Source organism: Lates calcarifer, linkage group LG1 (assembly GCF_001640805.2).
Source record: "Lates calcarifer isolate ASB-BC8 linkage group LG1, TLL_Latcal_v3, whole genome shotgun sequence".
In the NCBI taxonomy this organism is placed as follows: Eukaryota; Metazoa; Chordata; class Actinopteri; family Centropomidae; genus Lates; species Lates calcarifer.
The window spans coordinates 19,343,681-19,365,012 of record NC_066833.1 but is presented as its reverse complement, the minus strand read 5'-3'; the positions used below and the strand labels follow the sequence as shown (position 1 = coordinate 19,365,012).

Sequence of the window (21,332 nt, the reverse complement as noted above, 5' to 3'; positions counted from 1 at the left end):
AAATAATATATTTTTTAATGTCACATCTTGTACTATGCTACACTTACGCTGCAAAATTCATGGCTAAAATATTCTAGTTTATAGTTTTCCTTGATGACTCAATAAATTTTGTAATTCACTTTTTAAATTTTGCAAGGTATTTGATTAGTCAGAGAAAATTTGAACTGACTGTTCAAATTTGTTCAAATGTAGGATTACACTGTTTTTACACGTGTAATCCTACATTTACTTGAGTGAAATATTCTTGTAATCCCTGACCATCTGTAAAACCATTTCACTTCACTTTAATGACTGCGCAACCAGAGTTGATGGAATTTATTTTCAGTAATGGCATGGGGGAAAAAAGCTCAGTGTAATGCACACATACAAAGTGTCAGCTCCACAATATACGTGATAAATCACACAGTTTCTCCAAGCATATCATTGTTATTATTTTTTTATTAAGTTCTTCCTGCCTTCCATGCTGTGTGCTGGTTTGCCATTCATTTCCATCCAATATGACACAAACCTAGAAACATGCTTGAGAAAGGTCACAAAGAACATCACGTCTGCTTTTATTTTTGTCAGGGTTGCATTATTGTATTGCATGGTAATGCAGTGCAGACTTGGCAAATTGGTGAACTGCATTACTATGCAACAATGACATAAACTTTGACAACAATTAAAAAGGACATGTTGTTTAATATGATTGATTACTTAACTCAAGCAAGTATGAAGTCTCTTAAAATAGATTTTCACAACCTAGTGGAATAAATGGAAATCAGTGACTGCTTAGAAAGTGGGGAAAAAATATTTTAAATCACAGAATTCTGTGAAAAATTGATATAATATTAAGGGCACTGCAATGTTATGAATGATACTGCTATCCGAAGAGAATTACTCTAATAAGCTGAGAGTTGATTGACAGTGTTTGCTCTTACAGGACTCAAACCACTGACACCTCTGTTATGAGGCTGTCTGTGTAGTCACTGGACCATTCTACGACTAACTACTCATTCACTAACTTCTCTCCTACATCTACAGGAATGCGGAGCTCCTATGCCAGTCAACACAGCCAGCTGGGCCAGGATTTGAGGTCAGCCATGTCCCCAGACCGCCACATTGCACCAATCTACGAGGATCGAACTTTCCAGGGCCCGTTGTACCGTAGCCCCAGCCACACCCAGCACGGCACCCTCTACAGGAGCACGTCAGGTTGGTCCCATGCTATTTATCTGATAAACCCCCAAAGCAAGGTAAAAGACTCATGTAAAGACAGTGATAAACCACATATAAAGGACATGTCAGTATAATATCAAAGACATAAGATATATCAGAACCAGAAAAGAAATAAGGCAAAACTCCAGCTATTGTTCTGTGAGTCTATGGACTATGGACTTTTATCCAGAGGAGGTAGGGGAGATATCATATGATAAACAAAATATGGTGATGTTGTGATATTATGATTATTCTTCTCCCCCTGTTGGCTGTTCTCCATCAGTGCTGTCAATATAAAAATGGTCCACAGCACAAGAAAGTGGGGAATTGCTGCTATAGTGAACAAACAACACAGTGTTTTGTTTTGAGTGTGTGACAGATCAGACTCCAAATTATTTCCAAACCTACCTGACACTCCATTCAGTTTTCTTATTTACCTCCATTTTCTCTCTTTATTGCTCGTGCTGTCTCTAAATCTTCATGCAGTGGAGTCATCCAGGTCAAGATAAGCACTTTTCAAAGCAATTTTTTACTCATAACATTTTTTATTTCAAGCAGACACATCTTTGCATCAAGAGCACTTTCTTTTTGTTATCTTGTACAGATATTCCCTTTGTCTTCAAATATTTCAAAGTCTTACATTTAATTTGGGGCCCTTGACTCTGGTGTACTGTCTTTCTCAGGGTACACCATTTAGCACATTTAAGCGTTATGTATATCAAATCGTTATTACTTTTCTCTCTTGCTTTCTACTTTTCTGTCTCTCTGTCACCTTCTCCTTCCCTGCCTCCCTTCCTTTCCTCCCTCCACTGTCAGACAGAAAGGGTGAGACATGAGTTAATAGGCAGGTACTGATATGTCATCCTGCCACAAAGGAGTCCATTACCCGTGTGTCACGCTGAGAATGAGAAGAAGGATGAAGGGGCCAGGGGACAGCTTGGTTACCCACATCCACAGCCTGCTCTCTTCCAGCTCTCCTGATGTTGGCATTCTCCTCTCATCATCCCTCCTGACTCAGATACACATGCTTAGTTTGCAGCGAGACACACACACACACACACACACACACACACACACACACACACACACACACACACACACTCCATTCAGCCTTCTCCTTGGCACAGTAGAGATCTGCTTAGACTGATAAGTTCACTAATAAATGCTATTGATGCTGTGGAGAAGCCCCACAGACAAGGCACTATAATGTGTTTATGCCAGCTATATTGAGAAAAGGCAAGTAGGGCGGAGCTGGAGGGGGTGTTCAGTATGGAGGCTTTGTACAAGCTGGCTCATTAGAAAAATTCAGTTTGATGCCAGAGTATTCTTTGTTATGTTGTGAAATGAAGTTTCAATGGGCCATTTTCCCCACTTTCCAGCTTTCCATGTGGTCCTTGACTTTTTAAGAAGCTTGCACTGTACATTTTGTGCAGGTGGGAGCAAGACTTTAATGTTTTGATTCTGGGTTGAGAAGGAGGAATGGGATCCAAATAGTTCTGGTAAAACTGCAAAGCTGCACTGTCTTGTTTATAATTTGTCTTGTAGTGCCTTTGGCTCTGTAGGGTTACATTTTGGGAGATAACCATATTGCAGGATAGCGCTGCTGCCCAACATAGAAGTGCACTGATGTGAGAAATTGTGTTTTTGGCGCAGCACCACAAGTTGACGTCTTGGTTCCTGGTAGGAGGGAGTTTGAGCATGCACATGCCCAATCCTGTTGGATAGCTGATAGAGATCTGACCAGCGCAGCAGTCACGCTGCCACACATCACGTGGCTCTGGTGAGAAGGAGGGCTGAATCCAACCAGCTTGTTTATGCAGCTCTGTGTTTGTGACCCATTGTGTTAAAAAACTAGGTCATAATATCACTTGGAGCAGGATGGAAAAAAAGAAAGATGACTGAAGCGAGATCCTGTCAGGCTGAATATTGGACCTTGTCTGGAGGAATGACTTCTCGGCATGTTTGTGTTTGTGATGCTTCCACTCTACTAGTGTATCTCTGACTGTTTTTGGATGCGGTCATGATTTGCCATTGTCTCTGTGCTGTGTTTGGCAAAGTTAGCCTAAGAATACAGTGGCGCAAAGGAGCAAGAAGGCGGTGAGAAAAGGATTTATGGATAATCGAGCAGTTTGAGTCCTCCTGTCCTCTTTGAAAACCAACAGGATCCCTCTGGCTAAACACAATCTTGTAAAAACAAAACAACAAGCAAACAGGCCTTTGAAGAAGAAGACTTCTGCTTTGTGGAGCCATGGGAGCTGTGTTTTACCCTCATCATTTATTGGTTCCAGATTTGAGAATTTGCTGAGTCTGTAAGAACAGCCGCATGTTTGTATTTTCAGCTTGTTTTAAAGTTGTACGCTACCGGTGTGCAAAGCTTAGAGTTAAGCTGAAAAGTTCTGAAGGCTGCTAATCTCCACTTGTTCGGCTCGCATGCGTGTTATTAACTCTGTCTCTGAGTTCTAGTATTTTTTATTTTTATTTTTATTTTTGGTCATCAGGTGTGGGAAGTCTCCAGCGGACATCCAGCCAGCGCAGTGCCATGACCTACCAAAGAAACAACTATGCTCTTAACACAGCAGCCACCTATGCTGATCCATATCGCTCTGCACAGTACCGGCCCTCTGATCCAAACTATGTTCGGCAGGCTGTTGTCATGGATGATGGTGCCACCCGCTCGCCTTCCATAGACAGCATTCAAAAGGATCCCAGGTAAACACTTCTCACTCTTTAGTGTAATGTTGTGTTTCTAAACTACTAGATGTAGTGTGAGGCTAAACCTGTGTAGTGTAGCACAAACCAACCATGCAAAGGGGCTACTTACACTTACAAGGCATCCCTGTTCTGCTAGGTCAACATCGGTGTCCACTTACTATTCAAACAGTGAGCCCCCTGGGTAGTCACATGCTGCTCTAGTCATTAAACTGGCTTTACTGTGCCATGGCTATTTAACAGTAGATTCTCACATGCACTCAAGTGCTGTGTCTGCTCTTGTTGTACAGACGTGCGTAAGCGTACAGAATAGGTTGACCCCTGTGGTAAACCCCTGACTGTGTACATTGGGAGCCTTGTTTTACCCTGTAGTGTAACCACTTGAAGTGAGTACACCAGGGAAACTGCCATGACTCAGGTCTGTTCAGGAAGTGCATCAGAGTAAAATATCCCCCAGAATATTTGTAAACAGGATTTCTGTTCAGGAAAACCTTCCAGTGTGTTTTCAAGTGTTTGACCAGCCTCAGGACTTACAGCACATAATTCATACTCAACGAGACACTCCAACACCAGTAAAACCTTTTGTCACCTGGTTTTGGATACATGTATATAGCTCCTGCCGAAGACAGAAGATAGAACAAAGACATAGTAGTCGTACAACAGAGTTTTTAATTTTGCCAAGAAAAGATGCTTTCCTCACTTTTTTCTTTAGTGTACTGCATACAGAAAATCAGTTATCCAAGTGTGACCAAAGTGGATTGTTATACAGAACCAGATGTGAATGTAATTTCCTTGACTTATCAGTTTGCCCTCAGGTGCTGACGTCTTCATTTTGAAGGAAACTGTGCCCAGAGTTTTTAAGGTGACAACTTTATTTTTGCCTCTGTCGTCACGCTGATACCTTTGTGCCCCACCTTTGTTTCTAGGGAGTTTGCATGGCGAGACCCAGAGCTAACAGAGGTGATTCACATGCTGCAGCACCACTTTCCCTCAGTACAGGCCAATGCAGCCGCCTATTTACAGCACCTGTGCTTTGGCGATAATCGAATCAAGGCTGAGGTAGGTATTGTTGCCATTGTTCTGATCCCATGCTGTGTCGTAGTAGAACGGCTTTACTCAAATAATTATGACACATTATGCATCTTTTTGTGTATTTACCGGTGTGAGTTAAAGGGAAGTTGCAGCTTATTACAGCTTGGGTTTTATTTTGGAAGCTCCAGCCATTTGTTCTGTTGCATTCAACCCCAAAGGACGTCATATTTATTTTGAAGATAAAACAGGTTAACTAAAACTGTCCATTGTAAAGATCCATCACAGTCTAAATGCCAGTGTTTCAGTTAAACCTTGACTTTCTATACTTACTGTAGCTGTATGTGTTCAGTTTTCCTGTGCAATGAGATATTATTAATAACATTACAGCTCAAGGTTGATTTTATCCCCCAACTAAAGTTGTAGCCGATCTGCCAAATCTTCTGGCTAATCTCACTCTTGCTTGTTGCATTATGGAGCCTATTTTTAGTGTTATAGAACCCCAATTCCAAGACCTCAGCAGTAACTTTGGTGAGTCAGTGTCATCATAACCAAAAGAACTAATGACCAGACCTATAAAAATAAAATGTTTAAAAAAAAGTTAATTTCCCTTTAAAACTCATTTTTAACTATGCTCTAGAGATAGTTATGTCAGTCAATCAGGCCACCACCGTGATCCAAACATCTGTTGGACAGGCTAAGATAATGATTTTGCACAGTAATCATGTCCCCCTCAGGATGGATTCTAATTTGTAAAAATTCAGTACTTTTTGATTTATGACCAGATATATGCAAAATTAATAACATTGAGATCATCCTCTGCTGTAGTTTGTGTTTAGCAAACATTAGCATGCTAGACTGAAAGCATCACTGTGCAGCCTCACAAGTATAGCTTCCAGTCAGCATGCAGCTGAGCATCTGACCCCAGTCTTCAGTTCTGACCATTCACTTGCAGACTCACTCAGTTTCACAGATAAGCAGAGAATCTGTTCTGCTTCCAGAGATGTCAACGCGAGATTGGGAACAATGAGGGGAAAAAAAAGAGCTGGACACAGCCACTAAGCAGGGGCTTCACAATGCTTTGTAGATCTACTGCAGATTCACACACATAGACACAGACACACTCACACTGCTTAGTCATAGAGGAATCCATCTTTCCACCTTTTTTTCCCCTCTAACATTGAAGGTCAAGCTTGTCCTGTTTCTCAACATTATGCATTTTTGGTGAAACAAGTGGTGTTTTGATAGGAGGACACAGACAGAGGAATAAACATCAGATATGAAGAATGTATTTTTATTCTCAGATGCCAAATAACAACATATCACAAAATGATTCACAGTAGACAAAGAAAAGCAGGAGGCTTATTTTGATAGGCTTCATTCTTTGTTCCAGAAGGAGATGTAAATTTAATCTTCTGCAGTCATAGATTAGCATTACTTTTCCAAATAATTTGTGTCTGGTATGAATAAATTCCCTGCGTGCAGATTCTTTTGTCACATGAATAAATGCATGATGTTGCTCATCACAATATAGAAGCTGAAAAACTCTGACCACTAGTCAGAATCATTTCCTGTCTGATAATTGCGTGTGATCTCATTCACCCTCTCTAAAGGTGTGTCGACTGGGGGGAATTAAACACCTGGTGGACCTACTAGACCACAAGGTCCTTGAGGTCCAGAGAAACTCGTGTGGAGCTCTGAGGAATCTTGTTTATGGCAAAGCAATGGATGACAATAAGATCGCTGTGAGGAACGCAGGAGGCATCCCAGCTCTGCTCCGCCTGCTGAGAAAGACTGTAGATGCGGAGGTGCGGGAGCTCGTCACAGGTAAGTCAGCGTCAGAGTTCCCCCACCCCACAAAGACTGTGTGCGTGAGATTTTTCCACATAATAATGACACTGTACAATGGTCCTTCATCTGATGCAGAAAGAGCAACAGAAAAATTACATTTCCTTTCATCAATGGTTGCAACTAATGATTATTTTTATTTTGGAATATTATTAGTATTAGATATTCAATGTATACTCAGATAAAACAGAAAAAGGAATCAAATTCTCACATTTACACACCTGGAACCGGAGAATATTCAAAATCTTGACATAATAAATAAATTAAACAAGTGATCAATTAACAAAATTATTGGATGGAGTAATCAACAATCAGTCATTTATATTCTTCATATTTTAATTTGGTTCATAAGCAGATGACACTGAATCAGTTGTTGCTCAGTATGACAACTATAAATCCAAAGGATCCACTTGACATTCAGTCATTATATATTGACCAGTCATTTTAGCACTATTATCTTGCTGTTGACTTTTTTCAGGGGCCCATTACCACATCAGGTCCTTAGGATATTCATCATGAGCTTACAGCAGGACAGGGTTGTTACACAGCTTGTGCAAAAGATGATGAATTATTTATTTGACAAACCCGCCTGTGTTTCAGCAAAGATGGTCACAGAACTGTGTGGGTTAGGTTGCTCATGACTTTGGTGGTATCTGAATATAGCTTATGGTTGTCTCCTCTTGCTTATTTTGGCTCAACATACAATATTACTCTACTCAGAGATTAGGTGTAAATTAAGACACTCTACAATTAAACTTGCTGCTTATTGTGACCTATCCTAAGATCGTGAAATTTGCAGGAACTGAGTCACGAAGACTTTTCCTTAAGTTGCCTCTGCTGCTGTCACTACTGAATGTATGATGTATGCAAAGAGACGAAACCACCTTTCCACAGGATTCATATTCTTTTATTACTTAGGCTGCAGAGAGATGTAGCTCATTCTCTGACTGAAAATTGTCCCTGACAGTCTGCTTGTCAGTCTCCTCCTCTTTGCATTGGACTGCGTGCAGCTCAGTTGTATTTGTGTGTTGTCTGAGCTCTGCAAACAGGGTATAAATCCATGTTGTTTTGGATCGGGGTGGAGCGCCACAGCAATAAGGAAGCCAAGACATTTGGCTCCCAGGTGGCTGAGTCAGCTGTTTGCGCTTGACTTCAGCCCCCACTATAACATGGTCTCAAGTTACAGTCCAGCGGCCCCGAGGGAAAACAATACAGCCAGAGTACAAACATAACACTCTAGCATTCATGTATTGTCTCCAGTTTTTTGTTTGTCAAGTGTCCGTTTACTTTGCTTAACAAATACCAAAGGAGAACTAATCAACATTTTAAAAGAGCATAATTTGTCTCTGCTCATTCTTGTGCCTGTGTTAAAGCACAATACACAGGGCTTTAAGGCACTAAAATTCTCTCTTCACTCCCTTCATTCAAATTTCAAAAGGTTGTACAGATTTGTATTGCCCAATCAGAGTCAGTAGCTTTAATGTGAGCTCTGTTTTCACCCTTTCATCCACTAGTCAGAGATCCTGCTGTGGCTAATTGGTAGTGCAGTCCCCAGGATAGGCAGCAATTAGAAAAGGTCAGTGCTGCTGCATCACCTCTGGTTAATTACAGCTGATGAGAACAATCCACATAAAGAGCTTTCAGGTGAATGACAAGGACATCCCACACCATAGCTGCAGGTGGAGCAGATAGAGATCACTCACTCACCCACAGCTCCTTTCTACTTATGGACAGCACAGTTTGAGCAATGTGAACAATTTGAATTATAACACCCTCTCAAGCAGTGCTGGTGAAGGTAGTTAAGAAGCCGACCAGTTGTCAGGACTTTGGCGCTTCCCACTGTGGCTCCTTCTTGTCTCCCCTGTGAGGTCCAGGTGTCAGCTATGCTTCATTAGGAATAGCTGCAAGAACAGGCCACCCCTTGCTTCAGTTCAGAGGTCATGTTGTGGCGACGCACAACGCAATCTTAGCTCCCTTACCTGCCTTGTCTTCCAGCAGCTGTTGTGGTTATTGTTGTGTCCTCGAACAGCCTTTAAGATCAAAAAGCTAAGCCCATAGCTCTGTCATTTGCTTCAGTACAAGGGACACCTGAAATAGGAACTTGCATGGACACCCACACACATTCACACAAGCAATGTTTTGTTACCCTTTGTTAGATATCACAAAGCCTCTCTTATCTTGGCTATACTTTGGCAAACTCAACTAGATGCTTAATCATGATTTTATTGTTTTTGGAGTCTGTTTGGAGTGTTTTTGCACTTGGTCTAGTTGAGTGTATTTTAGGATAATTCTTTTTTCTGTGAAATGTAAAACAAAACACTGAATGAAAATGAGATATTTTAACACCATCCTGTCATTGTGGTGTTGTTCTTTTATACTTCGCTCCAGTCTTGTTCTTTACGAGAACAAGATAATTTGATGTAAAGTATTTTATCTATTTAACTGTGTAGATTTTGCCAAACTAAAAGTCAAGTGACTTCCAGTTTACACAAAAATCAACAGAGCAGCATCAAAACACACTGAACCAGTCGCCAAGTGATGGCATCAGTTGCTGTGTTTGTTGGTTGAGAGTAAAAAATGAGGAAAAATGAGAAACTTAATTTGATCCAAAAATAAATCTAGTCATACCAATGCACCAATTTCTGCTGCATGAGAGAGGAAATGAGAAACGCCCACCAACCTCAAAAGTACAAGCTTTCTGCCTGAGGTCTAGTCAATGCCGCATTGACAAGTTTCCAGTTCAACCCCCCAAAAAGCTGAAAGGTTAATAAACTGGGCAGTTTTTGGATGATCAGCAGCATTTCACCGCTTGAAATGAAAGCCCACCCAGTTATTGCTTCATCTGACAAAGTCGAGCACATGCTGGCTTGTGGTTTAAGAGACAGTGATTTTCAAAGTAGCAGTCAGACTTTTTGGAAGTGAGTCACAATCACTTTCATCTAAAATTCTGTCATCACTAGTCATCGCTTAACACAGACTAGAAGTATGAAGGAGCTGCTAGCATAACAGTTATTTGAGACAAATCCACTGTAACTCCTCTATGAGCAAAACTGTAGTAATATATTATCCCCTTAAGACATTACAGATGTCATCCAAACATTTCCAGGACATAATGTGTGTCAAACATTTTGGTGCTTAACAGCAAGGGGTCTCATATGTGTATAAGCCAAAGTAAGTAGTATAATCAAATGCTAGAAAAAATAAGAACCCTAATTTTAATTGAGACTAGTTTTTTGTTGTGCTAGTTAGGACAGTTTGACCATTGGGTAGATGGCTTGAACTTTAGGCTGACCTCAATGAACTAGTCTGGTAAAGGAGAAAATGATCTGACCACTGGCATACACCTAAATCCTGCACATTTGCAGGAAGAAATAGCCTATAAAAGGCTCTGTATTTCAGCCATTCTCATGCCACTATGAATCTGTTGAAGCAGTTGCTTTATTATGCTCGTAATATGAATGAGAGTATATCTAATAAAAAGTCACAACTGGTACTATAAAGAATTAGTTTGCTTTGCACTGAGCAGAAGAAAAACAAAACTGACAATGAAAAATGAGAAGAAATTGCACTAAATGTGTGATCTTGCAGATTTAGTACATGAAAAATCAATGGCAAATGACAACTGGTAAGGACCAGTGGTGCCAGACACATTGCAAACTTAAAGGGCAACAGTCACCCACAGACAATGATGACCCAACATCCCTGGCTTAGTGTGTCAGAGGCCTCAGACTAAAGTCATACGAATACAATCCCCTCTGGCTACTTAGCCCCTGATCAGTGATCTTTTGACATTTGTCCTCTCTGTATTGCATCAAAGCTCCAGAACATGTTACATCTGAGCTCCCTCAAGCCAAAAGAAATGTCCATCTAGTCTTCAGTTCTGGATAGACTATTGGCCCGAGTGTTAAAACAATGTTTATCTTAGGTCAGTGTTTTACAGCCAGACCAAGGCTCCAGAGAACAGGCCACTGAGTAAAGAGCAAGGTTTAGTACTTTGTTTACTCACACACAAACACACCGGTTTGATCCATTTGACTGTCAGATATGACTTATGGGTATTGCCACTGGTGTCACACCACTTACATTGTTGTCAGTCACACTTCAGTGAATTTGCCTGTTGATTTCTCCCGCATGCTGCCGCCTCCACAGGACCAGTCTGAAATCCTGCAGAGAATTTCCATCTCTGCAAACTGACATTAGAGTTTGTGTGGAGGAACTTGTCTGAGGCAAAATGGATTGTGCCTTTGAAAGAACCGGGACAGTTGGTCATCAAGCCTGAGAATTTATGCGTTATCTCTACATTAGTGGTCCTATTTCGGGGCAGTCTGAGTGTCCCGTGAGAAAATCAAACACAGACCAGAACGTGCTTACGCAAGAAGCAGAGCTCGATCACCGCAGAAGGATTTGATTGAAATGTATCCCGCTGCTTGAGCAGAGCAGAGACGCCAGTCCACCTGATGCTGGGGTTTCAGCATGCAGCCCCACACACACTGCTGGCAAGGTCCGATATAAAGCACATGCTGCATTTTGATGTTCAAGAGCCAACTATTACTCTATGCTCAGCTTTACCTTTATGTGTTGTCAGTATAAAAGGGCAGTAATGAAAGTTCACTTATGGATTTTAATGGGGTTTAACGCTTTAATGTAGTCTTAATAAGGATAATGGTAATTGAAATGACTGTTGATAAAGTGACTGGCAGAGATGTTATTTGGCAGGCATGTATATCTGTCTGTATGGCTTCTTGCCAGCAGTGTCTCTCAATTGGGCTCCTGAGCCATATTATAGACTGTTATCATTTCCATTGGTTCAGTTGCTAGAACAGCCCGCCGGGAGAACAGTGAGCTTGAGAAAGAAGAAGTCAGGAAAGCTAATAATTATTTTTGACCTCTCCCAATGAGGCATCCTTGTATACAAAAGTCATGTACAAACACAAACAGAATCCAGTTAAACGGTGTGCCCTGATGTGTCGGTCATGCGCCCTGCCCTGCATCTACAAACCAAGGTTAGCAAGTTGTAGAGCAAAAACAATAGCAAAATTTCAAACATGCATAAGTCATGACACCAGCCCACTTGGACCACTAACATAGATGCACTTTAATATTTTGCTGTGCCAGCATTGGATGTGAATGTTAGTCATGTATCCAGTCCTGCGTCCTTACAGTAGATTCCAGCTTAGCCTACTCCAAGGTGCCCTGCATAAGCCAGCCTGTGCCTTAGTATAAGCCTAGCAGCAAGAGCCATCTAATTAGAAGAACATGCTACATGCTGACTAATCCTTGACAGATGCAGCATCAAAGGCTGCCAGGACTGTGCCTGATTATCAGTGGTTACCAAAAGTATATTTGAATGAAATGATGGTATAATCTCTAAAGACTTTACATTATTTATATTTCATTTCAAATGACTGAGCATATGCCATATGGATCCCTGCCTAGTTCTTTCTTTTTTTTCTTTCTTTCTTTTTTTCTCATTTCAAGCAAATAATCTTCGCCCCGAGGATATTCTGCCCAGATGAAATTTGATATGAATGTCTGATGCATCAATGCCAGAGTAGAGGTTCATTTATGAAGAGGAGTATTTTCACTTGGGTTCTGTGTGTGTGTGTGTGTGTGTGTGTCTGTGCTTGTTTGTTTGTGAACACATCCTCACAAACTGAGCTATTAAAAGCACATGTTGTTGGTTTCTCTGTTGGGTCATCCTAACTGCACATGACAGCTGACATAACTGGAGGTTTGCGTGCCTGTTTCTCAGCGCCTGTGCTTGCATGTCGGTGTCCCCGCAGGGGTGCTGTGGAACCTGTCGTCATGTGACGCCGTCAAGATGACAATCATTCGGGACGCCTTAACGACTCTGACCAATACTGTGATCATCCCTCACTCCGGATGGAGCAGCTCCACCTTCGACGACGACCACAAGCTGAAGTTTCACTCCTCCCTGGTGCTGAGGAACACCACAGGCTGTCTGAGGTAAACCACCTGATGAACACATTTGGCACTAGCACCCCACAGTGGACATCTGACGCAATTACATCTAGTTGGCAATGCGCTTATACTCTAGCTCCTCTGTAAATGGCTGTGTTAATACAGTATTGTCTTTGAAGAAAATATAATAGTGGAGTGGCCACCAGAAACTTAAGTCTTTAAGAGACCAATCAAAAGTCACATTTACATGGCCATCAGTATTAGAATGGTGTGTATTTTGTCATAAGTAGTGGCTTTAATATCCAACATCAATGGAAAAATTACATTTTGGATAATTGACTGTGCACATTTTAGTCAAATAGCCAGAATTTTGACCCATCTTGTCTCCTTTTCTTTTTCAAAGCATCATTTCAAACACTATTACATTTAGATGATGTAATAATCCTAGCCTCTCTCCTGAGGCTTCTTCCTTTGAAGACATTGTGGTAGAGCTCAGCCATTAATTGGCGACAGCCAGTTGAACTTAGTGTGTGTGTGTGTGTGTGTGGGTGGGTGTGCATGCATATCTCTTTGCACACAATTATGCATAGGTATGGTTATGTGTTTGTGCAAGCACACTTAGTTCCTTATTTACTCAGCAAAGTGCTATAATGACTTCAGTCAGACCACACACACACTTCATACATTATTGATGGTGTATGAGAATAGCAAAACCCACATTACACATCCAGGTGGGACACACACACACACACACACACACACACACACACACACACACACACACACACACACAGCTGTCATTTTGTGTGTGCTCATTTGTTTGTTGAGCAAAGACCCAAATCAAAGGTCTAATTTGTGTGTGTGTGTGTGTCTGTGTCTATGTCTGTGGGTGCGCATGTGCATGTGTGTGCTTTTCTAAAAGGAACCTGAGTTCAGCTGGGGAAGAGGCCAGAAAACAGATGCGCATTTGTGAGGGCCTGGTTGACTCACTGCTCTACGTCATCAAAGCCTGTGTAAACACCTCTGACTTCGACAGTAAGGTATGCACTAAGGCACACAGAAATACACACACGCAGATACACACACTTAGCCAAAGGGAAACATGCTGCCACATGATAACAGGCTCTGGGGAAAAATCCTACTTACCCTGTTAAATCATTTTATTGCTTGTGTCTAAATGACCCTCGCAGCAGCAGCCAACAGCAACCGTTTCATGTGCTTTGTCACCCTAAGCAACTCATACATGCACAATGGAGAGCAGTCAGAATCCAGTTGACTAGCTCATTGAGTTGTTGTACAGTATATGGACTTTTTTCTGTGGTAGAAGTAAAATCAGATATTTCAGACATGCATCTATGCCCTGTAAAAGAGTGATTAAAAAAAAAGTCAAGTGGCTCATCTCTAATGTGGAGATCGTCTCCCGTGAGAACAGGGCCCACTGATTTTGTCATACACATATGCTCATTGACATTCTGTGGGGCGAAGCCTGTACAGAGCTCAAACAGCGTGGAATTAAATCCATTAGCTCTGGTCCAGATATTCTTTCTAACTGGAGACCCTTGGGTTCCATATCTAATTGATTTGTAATGCAGTGAATAGCAGGACTGGGTACCACACATTGGCTGTAGATACTGTAGCGTGCTGCACGGAGTTTATTGTATTGTAACTTTTGTCATGGTGATTTAGAAAGCTGCTGCTGTAACTATTCACCATACCTCTTCTCCTGCCTGTCCTCAGATTGTGGAGAACTGTATTTGCACTCTAAGGAACCTGTCATATCGTCTGGAGCTCGAGATGCCGCCGTCCCGACTGATTGGTGGGCAGGAGCTGGACGGCTTACTGGGCAACGAGTCACCCAGTAAAGAGGCGGATTCCAGCTGCTGGGGCAGGAAGAAAAAGAAGAAAAAAAAGAGCTCACAGGAAGACACAGTGAGTATTAGAACTGGCGAAAGGTTTGCATTGTCCGTATTTATTGTCATATGTATGTCAAGGTCAAAGGAACTTAGCAGATTTTTATGTAAATATAAAGACATTTTTGCAGGTATGGACCACACACAGAAAACCAGACAGCATGTTTGAACTACATTACAAAATTTCCAAAAAGTTCAGTCTGCGTACAGCATGACTTAACACTTCCATTGTTTGTTCAGTGGGACGGTGTGGGACCCATCCCCGGTTTCTCCAAGTCTCCCAAGGGGGCAGAAATGCTGTGGCACCCTGCTGTGGTTAAGCCTTACTTGACACTGCTGGCTGAGAGCTCAAATCCTGCTACTCTGGAGGGCGCGGCTGGGTCCCTTCAGAACTTGTCAGCCGGTAACTGGAAGGTACAGTACCAATGTTTTACCCTCTGATTTCATGTACACTGTTAAATATAATATCCTAGGAGAAAAAGCATCCATTCAGCTGTTGAAAAAGGATTTAACAGCTCACCTCCTCTGTTGTCAGTCAATGCTGACATCTGTTTTACACTTGGAATCACACATGCTGAAAATGTGCTCCTAAAGACCATCCATTTTCTTGTGTGACGTCTCGACCCTTTTCAAGTTTTAATGCCTTTATGTATGTTTTTTCGTGTGTACAGTTTGCAGCATACATTCGTGCAGCAGTGCGTAAGGAGAAAGGACTGCCCATCCTGGTGGAGCTGCTGCGGATGGATAACGATAGGGTGGTGTGTTCAGTTGCCACTGCTCTGAGAAACATGGCGCTGGATGTCAGGAACAAGGAGCTTATAGGTCAGAGGTCACACTGTCACACAACTAACTTTTCAGACTGTAGTGGATTCAGCTGGGCTTTATAAAATGATCATTATCTTTGTTCTGTTTAACAGTGTTCTTGCTCAGGGTGCATCCTTGTACATGAACAGTAGACAGTGAAGGACGTACAGTATTGTGGACATTTGACTGTATATTGACACATATACTCAACACATTACATCCAAAACAGTTTCATGTTTTGCATAAATGGCCTACCGACAACATAAATGTTGTTAAACTGTGTGTTTAAAAACAGATTTCCAAATCAAATGCAGAAACAGAATCAGGGTACTTTGTAGCCGTTTTAAGTGCTGGTTATTATTTTTCATTTTATCTCACTCCAGCCTTTTCTGTTCCATAAAACGGTCTCATTTAATGAAAAACAAGTTTTTATGTGCTTTCTCTGTATGGAATTAATGAGGAGTTGCAGTTCCAGCAAAGCAGGGAATGGCGCCTGTAGGTAGAAGATGGGGGAGGAGCTGCAGTGTTGGTTTGACGTGCTTTTCGTTGTGCGTATGTGGTGGTGGGGGAGTTTTTGCTGCATGAATTCAGGTCCTTCAGCTGGGCTGCTCTGCTGAAGGAGAGATAGGGGAAACAATCCTTTTTTAACACCAGGATGCACACACGCCGACGCCCTTGCAGTGATAATGCAATGTCATTTAGGAAAACTGCCTACCTCACTGCAGTCTCAAGCAAAATGAATATATCATTCATGATACGCAAAGTACATAATGTAGTTTAGGTCACTGTGGCAGACATCCCCTTATACATTATGTGATGTAAAAAAAAAAAATGCAATGACTGTTGAATGAATGTTTGGCAACTTTCACCTCTTCTCTCTGTGCATAAACTTCTGCCCACAAACCTGCTGTACAGTTTGTCATAACATATTAGCTGCATGTCTCACTTTCCCTCCTCCCTCTCAGGGAAGTATGCGATGAGGGACCTGGTCAACCGTCTCCCCGGGGGAAACACCACCCTGCTGTCAGACGAGACCGTGGCAGCCATCTGTTGCACACTGCACGAGGTCACCAGCAAAAACATGGAGAACGCCAAGGCTTTGGCCGACACGGGCGGCATCGAGAAGCTGGTCAACATCACCAAGGGCAGAGGAGACAGGTGTGCTACAGCAGCATGTATTTGTCCAGATGTTTTTTGTTTTTTTTTTGCGAGCGGCGTAGAGTGAACACTGGTACAAACCTGACTTCCTAACACGTGTAAGTGCTTCAAACGCTCTCACAAACAGTTATCAGCCGTATGTAGTTGGTGGCTGGGCTGCATTGGACACATTCTTGCGCACACACACACACACACACACACACACACACACACACACACACTTACATAAGCATTTAAAGGCTTGGAGAAGGAGAAGCCATAGCCACAGGGAAGGTGGTTTTGTGTGCATTGAGGTTGTATGTCCCTGTGGAATGATGGCAGCAGCTATTTCTAGCCTGCTATATATTCAGTAATGTTCCAGGTTAAAACACACTAAGGACACTCTCTTCCATCCTGTGATATTTACAGTTTAATTTATAATTGGGTTAAAGTGCTTCAGGAGTACCCAAACAAACATGTTTATGTTTCTGTCTGTTTTCCAGGTACTCTATGAAGGTGGTTAAGGCAGCTGCTCAGGTGCTGAACACACTGTGGCAGTACAGGGACCTGCGTACCATCTACAAAAAAGTAAGGGAATTAGGATTAATGACAGCAACCCCATGATGGTGCTGTTAAAACAGTCACTAATCTAATGTTGCCTGTGCACAATCAATAAATGATATATGTTTTAATACAGGGATAGCCAGTTTAACTGTAAGAGAAACTGTACATACAAGTTATATTGTTATATGTGTGCAACATATTTCAACTGAAACAAAAGACATGTCTTTTAAATGCCAAAGGTTTAGAAGGTTGAAAGGTTGCAAACTGTACCTTTTCACAATATGGACTTCTTGTGGAACACACAGCACACAAATTCTTCAAATATTCCCTCTGCGACCAAAGGAAGGGCATATTTAAAAATACCACACGTTTTACGAGAATCAGCACTGCTCTAATTATTCCAACCACTACTTTTTCCTCTCTGTGCTTCGCTAACAGGATGGATGGAACCAAAACCATTTCCTCACACCGGTGTCAACGCTTGAAAGGGACAGGTTCAAGTCCCAGCCCACCCTCCCCACCAGCACCATTCAAATGTCCCCAGTCAACCACCCTGGTAGGTTCTTTTAGCCACAGCCCCAGCCAGATGAAAATAGACACACCCACCAGCGGAACAGGAAAACCTCTGGAATTTAATGTCGAAATGTGTTTTTGTCTTCACAGCTGCCAGTGCCACGTCGTCTCCTGCAATGCTGGGCATCAAAGAGCATAGAGACACTATCAAAGATTATCAGAGAGCACAGTCAACTATGCAATTTTATAATTACCAAGGGGACAACAGTATTCATAAAAATCAGTATACAGGTACACAAACAATGCACACATGTGAAAGCCACTGAAAGTGAATACAGCTTGTATATCAGTGCTCTTTCAAATCTTATTCAAACCATATCCACTCTCTGCACCAGACTGTAATCACAGGCTACCCTCCGGTCCTCTCTGTGCAAGGCTTTATCTATTTTATCCCTCATAACACTCCGAGCAGATTCCACGGACGGTCTCTTCTCCCTGCCAAGACAGCCCTCTCTTATCATCTCACCCAAGCCTGCCAGCCCTGAGACAGTCAGTTAGTTTAATTTGCTGCACTTCAGAGCTGTTTTAGTGCTGCAAACGGTCTGCACAGCAACAAAATGGACTGACAGGCCAGTGGTGGACACACACATGACAATGGTGCCATTGTTAGCAGGCCCAAGTTGCCTGCTTGCAACTTGAGTGGGCACCCAGACATACTACAACCAGAAGAGAGCTCTCACCAGCCTACGCTGGTTGGCGGGAGCTGGGGGAGGGCAAAGTAAACAAAATGAGCCACTGCCTCCGCAGCCCATGTATTACATAGAAAAGTGGAAATTGAGTTCCAGGATTCCACCGGTTAGATAAAGTGCCAAAGAAAATACCCATCCCATGGGCTATGTAAACAACAGAACAGCAGTGGCCAACTCCATTATTTGGTGTTTTTTCTCTCTCCAGCTTAGGCCTAGCACTTTTTGATCCTGCTTTATCTAAATACAGACATTTGCCCCTCTGGGGATGTGCAGACTTTCTTCACTGATATGAAATGAAGTATGTTTGCATTAAGTCCCACTGTTTGATGTACAGCATTGCACTTTCTATTGTTACTTTTTCCAGGGTCTGGAAAGCCTTCTTCATATTACTACTCATCACCCACAAGAGAAGAGCCCAGAAGAACACAGGTGAATATACTGATTCTAAATAAATGCTGCCGATATGTCTGCTCTTTTTCAGCCTGGCTGCTCAGGTGAATGAACTGTCATTTATGTTTGAAGTTTGGGGGTATTAGTGTAGGAGGGTCTGGTTATTTTTACAATTATTCTTATGCATACAGTGTTCAGGACACGTAGCAGAAGTAAATAAAAAGTTTACAGAGTGATGTGGATAGCTTTTAATTATTAGCATATAGTAGCTTTCTTCACTCAGCTGTTGGATGAAAGGAAATGAAATTATCAATTAATGTGATGATCTTTTTTTTTTTTAATTTATCATTTAGTTAGTAAAATGCCAGAAAACAGAAAAAAAAACAGTCCAAAACCCAAAAGTCTTCAAATTACAGTGACATAAAACTGTAATAGCCTAATAAGAATATCTGACAATATCTGTCAAATTTGCAGATTAATTTTTCATTGGTTGGTTAACCGAGCAGTCAGCTTATAGTTTGAGGCCTCATTGTTGAAACTAAGAAAACAAACTGAGGGTGTGATCGCTTCCACAAAAATCAATGTTTTCATCTAGGAAATGTTTGGTAGTACTGGTACAAGGCCCTCGTTTGAGATCTTTCTACCGCACTGTATAAACCTGGCGAGGACAACTAGCTCTTCCACCCCACTTCACTAATACAAAGAGACTGACACGTATTCCGCTGCGGATAAATGGCGATGCTGGGAATGACCCAGCGCATCAGCTATTGTCTGAGCTAGAGTGAATGTGACTGCTGGGATTGGGATAGTCTGGGTGCGTCTCAGGCACCTGTCACTGTGGGACACGTCCATGTGTGCCCATTCAGATAACGGGCACAGTGAGATGGAGGCAGGAGAGGAGGAGGAGATAGAGGGGGAGACAAAGAGAGAGTTCTCTTGTGTCCCTCATCCCATCACATTTAGACCAGCTAATGTGTGAAGGCAGTCATTACCCTGTTTATTTCAGACAAACTGAATTCCATCCATCCTCCGGATTTCTGCCATTTACCTTGAAGCAGTTTTCTGTTGCCTTGGTGGCCAGAGGTGATTGATTCGTTTACAGGGTAAAAAAAAAAAAAAAAAATCTCAGCCAGACAAAAGTGCACTTTGCTGAAAGTGTTAAGACCACAGTGTATGTTGTTATATTTTATATCACGATTGGTTTGTGGTTCTTTTCGTTCTTTTTGTGTACCATTTTCCTCAGTCTCACACATATAACTGCAGTGATTGTGTTATAGGTTTTGAAAACTTAACATAAAAACCAAAAAAGCAGTAGAAGTAGCAGTGTCGTCGCTTGCCACTGCTGGTTCTTAATCCTATTCTAGTGAAAGCCCAGTTAACCATAGCCTACCTGCCATTTTTTCCCCTTGCAGCCTATGTATTATACAGAGGACCCAGGCAGGAGGAACTATGATACATACAGAATGTATCTGCAGCATCCCCACGGCTATGACGACCCATATTTGGAGGAGGTCATCACCTACCCGCCCACAGTCGACTACAGCTCTCAGCCTCATGGACTGAAATCCACCACCAATTATGTGGACTTTTACGCTAGCACACGGAGGCCTTCCTACAGGACGGAGCAGTACCCCGGCTCTCCTGACTCCTGGGTATAGGTCTGCAGGTGCACACAAGAACTGATGAACTTTTTCATGAACTTGGCTTTATAAGTGTGTTTGTTTTAAAGTGAATGTGTGTATTGGGATGGGCGGGGAGTTCAACTGAGCGGTGGCAGATGGAAAGATGGAATGTGTGCCAAAGAAGGAAATCAAGGAATGGGTTTTTTTAACTTTTTTTTTTTTTTTTTTTTTTAATTAGTCGAGGAAGATGGAATCATGCTGGGGGTCAGTTGAGGGACAAAACTGGACACTACCGTGAGGAGACGTGCGTCCTGCTCTGTCTAGATGTTAGTTTTATTTTCTTTATGAAACTCTTAGCTGTGATAGCATGGTGAAAGGTGTGAGTCATGTGAGCAAGGGTCCGCGGTAAGAGTCAAGATGGGGAACATGTATGTGCTGAAGCCAAAATGGATCATGAACTCGTATCTGTAAAAACAAAAAAAATAGAAAAATAGTAAACTAATGACGTTAGATTGTACAGAGGGATCAAATTGTATCTGTACTTAATGTTGAAGTTGTGTAATGCCATGGAGTCTTGTACATTTCTTTCATTTTATTGTAAATACAGAAAAAAAACACGTTACCTGGTTTACATTCATCAGCACTGGTTAAAAAAAGAAACTTGTGCCATGTTAAAACTCTATAGATATATAAATATATGAAGAAATATGTGGACAAAGATGGCATCATAACACAACCATGTTAAAATAATAAAAGGTCAGTTTTGTTTTTTAAACTTGCTGTGTAATTGCATCTTTTCACAAGCACAGTGAAAACATATTTTTACGCTCCCTGTTTACTGCCGTTTTCTACGCAAACAAACCCAAACAAGCGTGAACGTGAGCAGATCGGAAGGAGAAATCAACTCGTCTCTCTTTTGAGCAGTTTTTCCCTCTGCA

The 21,332-nt window shown here is 41.8% G+C and overlaps 1 protein-coding gene across 1 annotated transcript in view; it reads left to right on the top strand.

Moving 5' to 3' along the window:
- The window catches only part of pkp4 (plakophilin 4), a 72,194-nt gene extending 51,025 nt beyond the window's left edge, over window positions 1–21,169 (top strand). Inside the window, exons 9-23 of the mRNA XM_051071713.1 lie at window positions 1,024–1,194; window positions 3,696–3,906; window positions 4,833–4,965; window positions 6,549–6,762; window positions 12,567–12,750; window positions 13,628–13,745; window positions 14,443–14,634; window positions 14,856–15,029; window positions 15,287–15,437; window positions 16,385–16,577; window positions 17,060–17,144; window positions 17,559–17,676; window positions 17,784–17,924; window positions 18,747–18,811; window positions 20,185–21,169. Of these exons, the coding sequence (XP_050927670.1) occupies window positions 1,024–1,194; window positions 3,696–3,906; window positions 4,833–4,965; window positions 6,549–6,762; window positions 12,567–12,750; window positions 13,628–13,745; window positions 14,443–14,634; window positions 14,856–15,029; window positions 15,287–15,437; window positions 16,385–16,577; window positions 17,060–17,144; window positions 17,559–17,676; window positions 17,784–17,924; window positions 18,747–18,811; window positions 20,185–20,430 (2,396 nt within the window). The 3' untranslated portion in view covers window positions 20,431–21,169. The remainder of the gene's footprint in view (window positions 1–1,023; window positions 1,195–3,695; window positions 3,907–4,832; window positions 4,966–6,548; window positions 6,763–12,566; window positions 12,751–13,627; window positions 13,746–14,442; window positions 14,635–14,855; window positions 15,030–15,286; window positions 15,438–16,384; window positions 16,578–17,059; window positions 17,145–17,558; window positions 17,677–17,783; window positions 17,925–18,746; window positions 18,812–20,184) is intronic.
- Window positions 21,170–21,332: the final 163 nt, after the last annotated feature.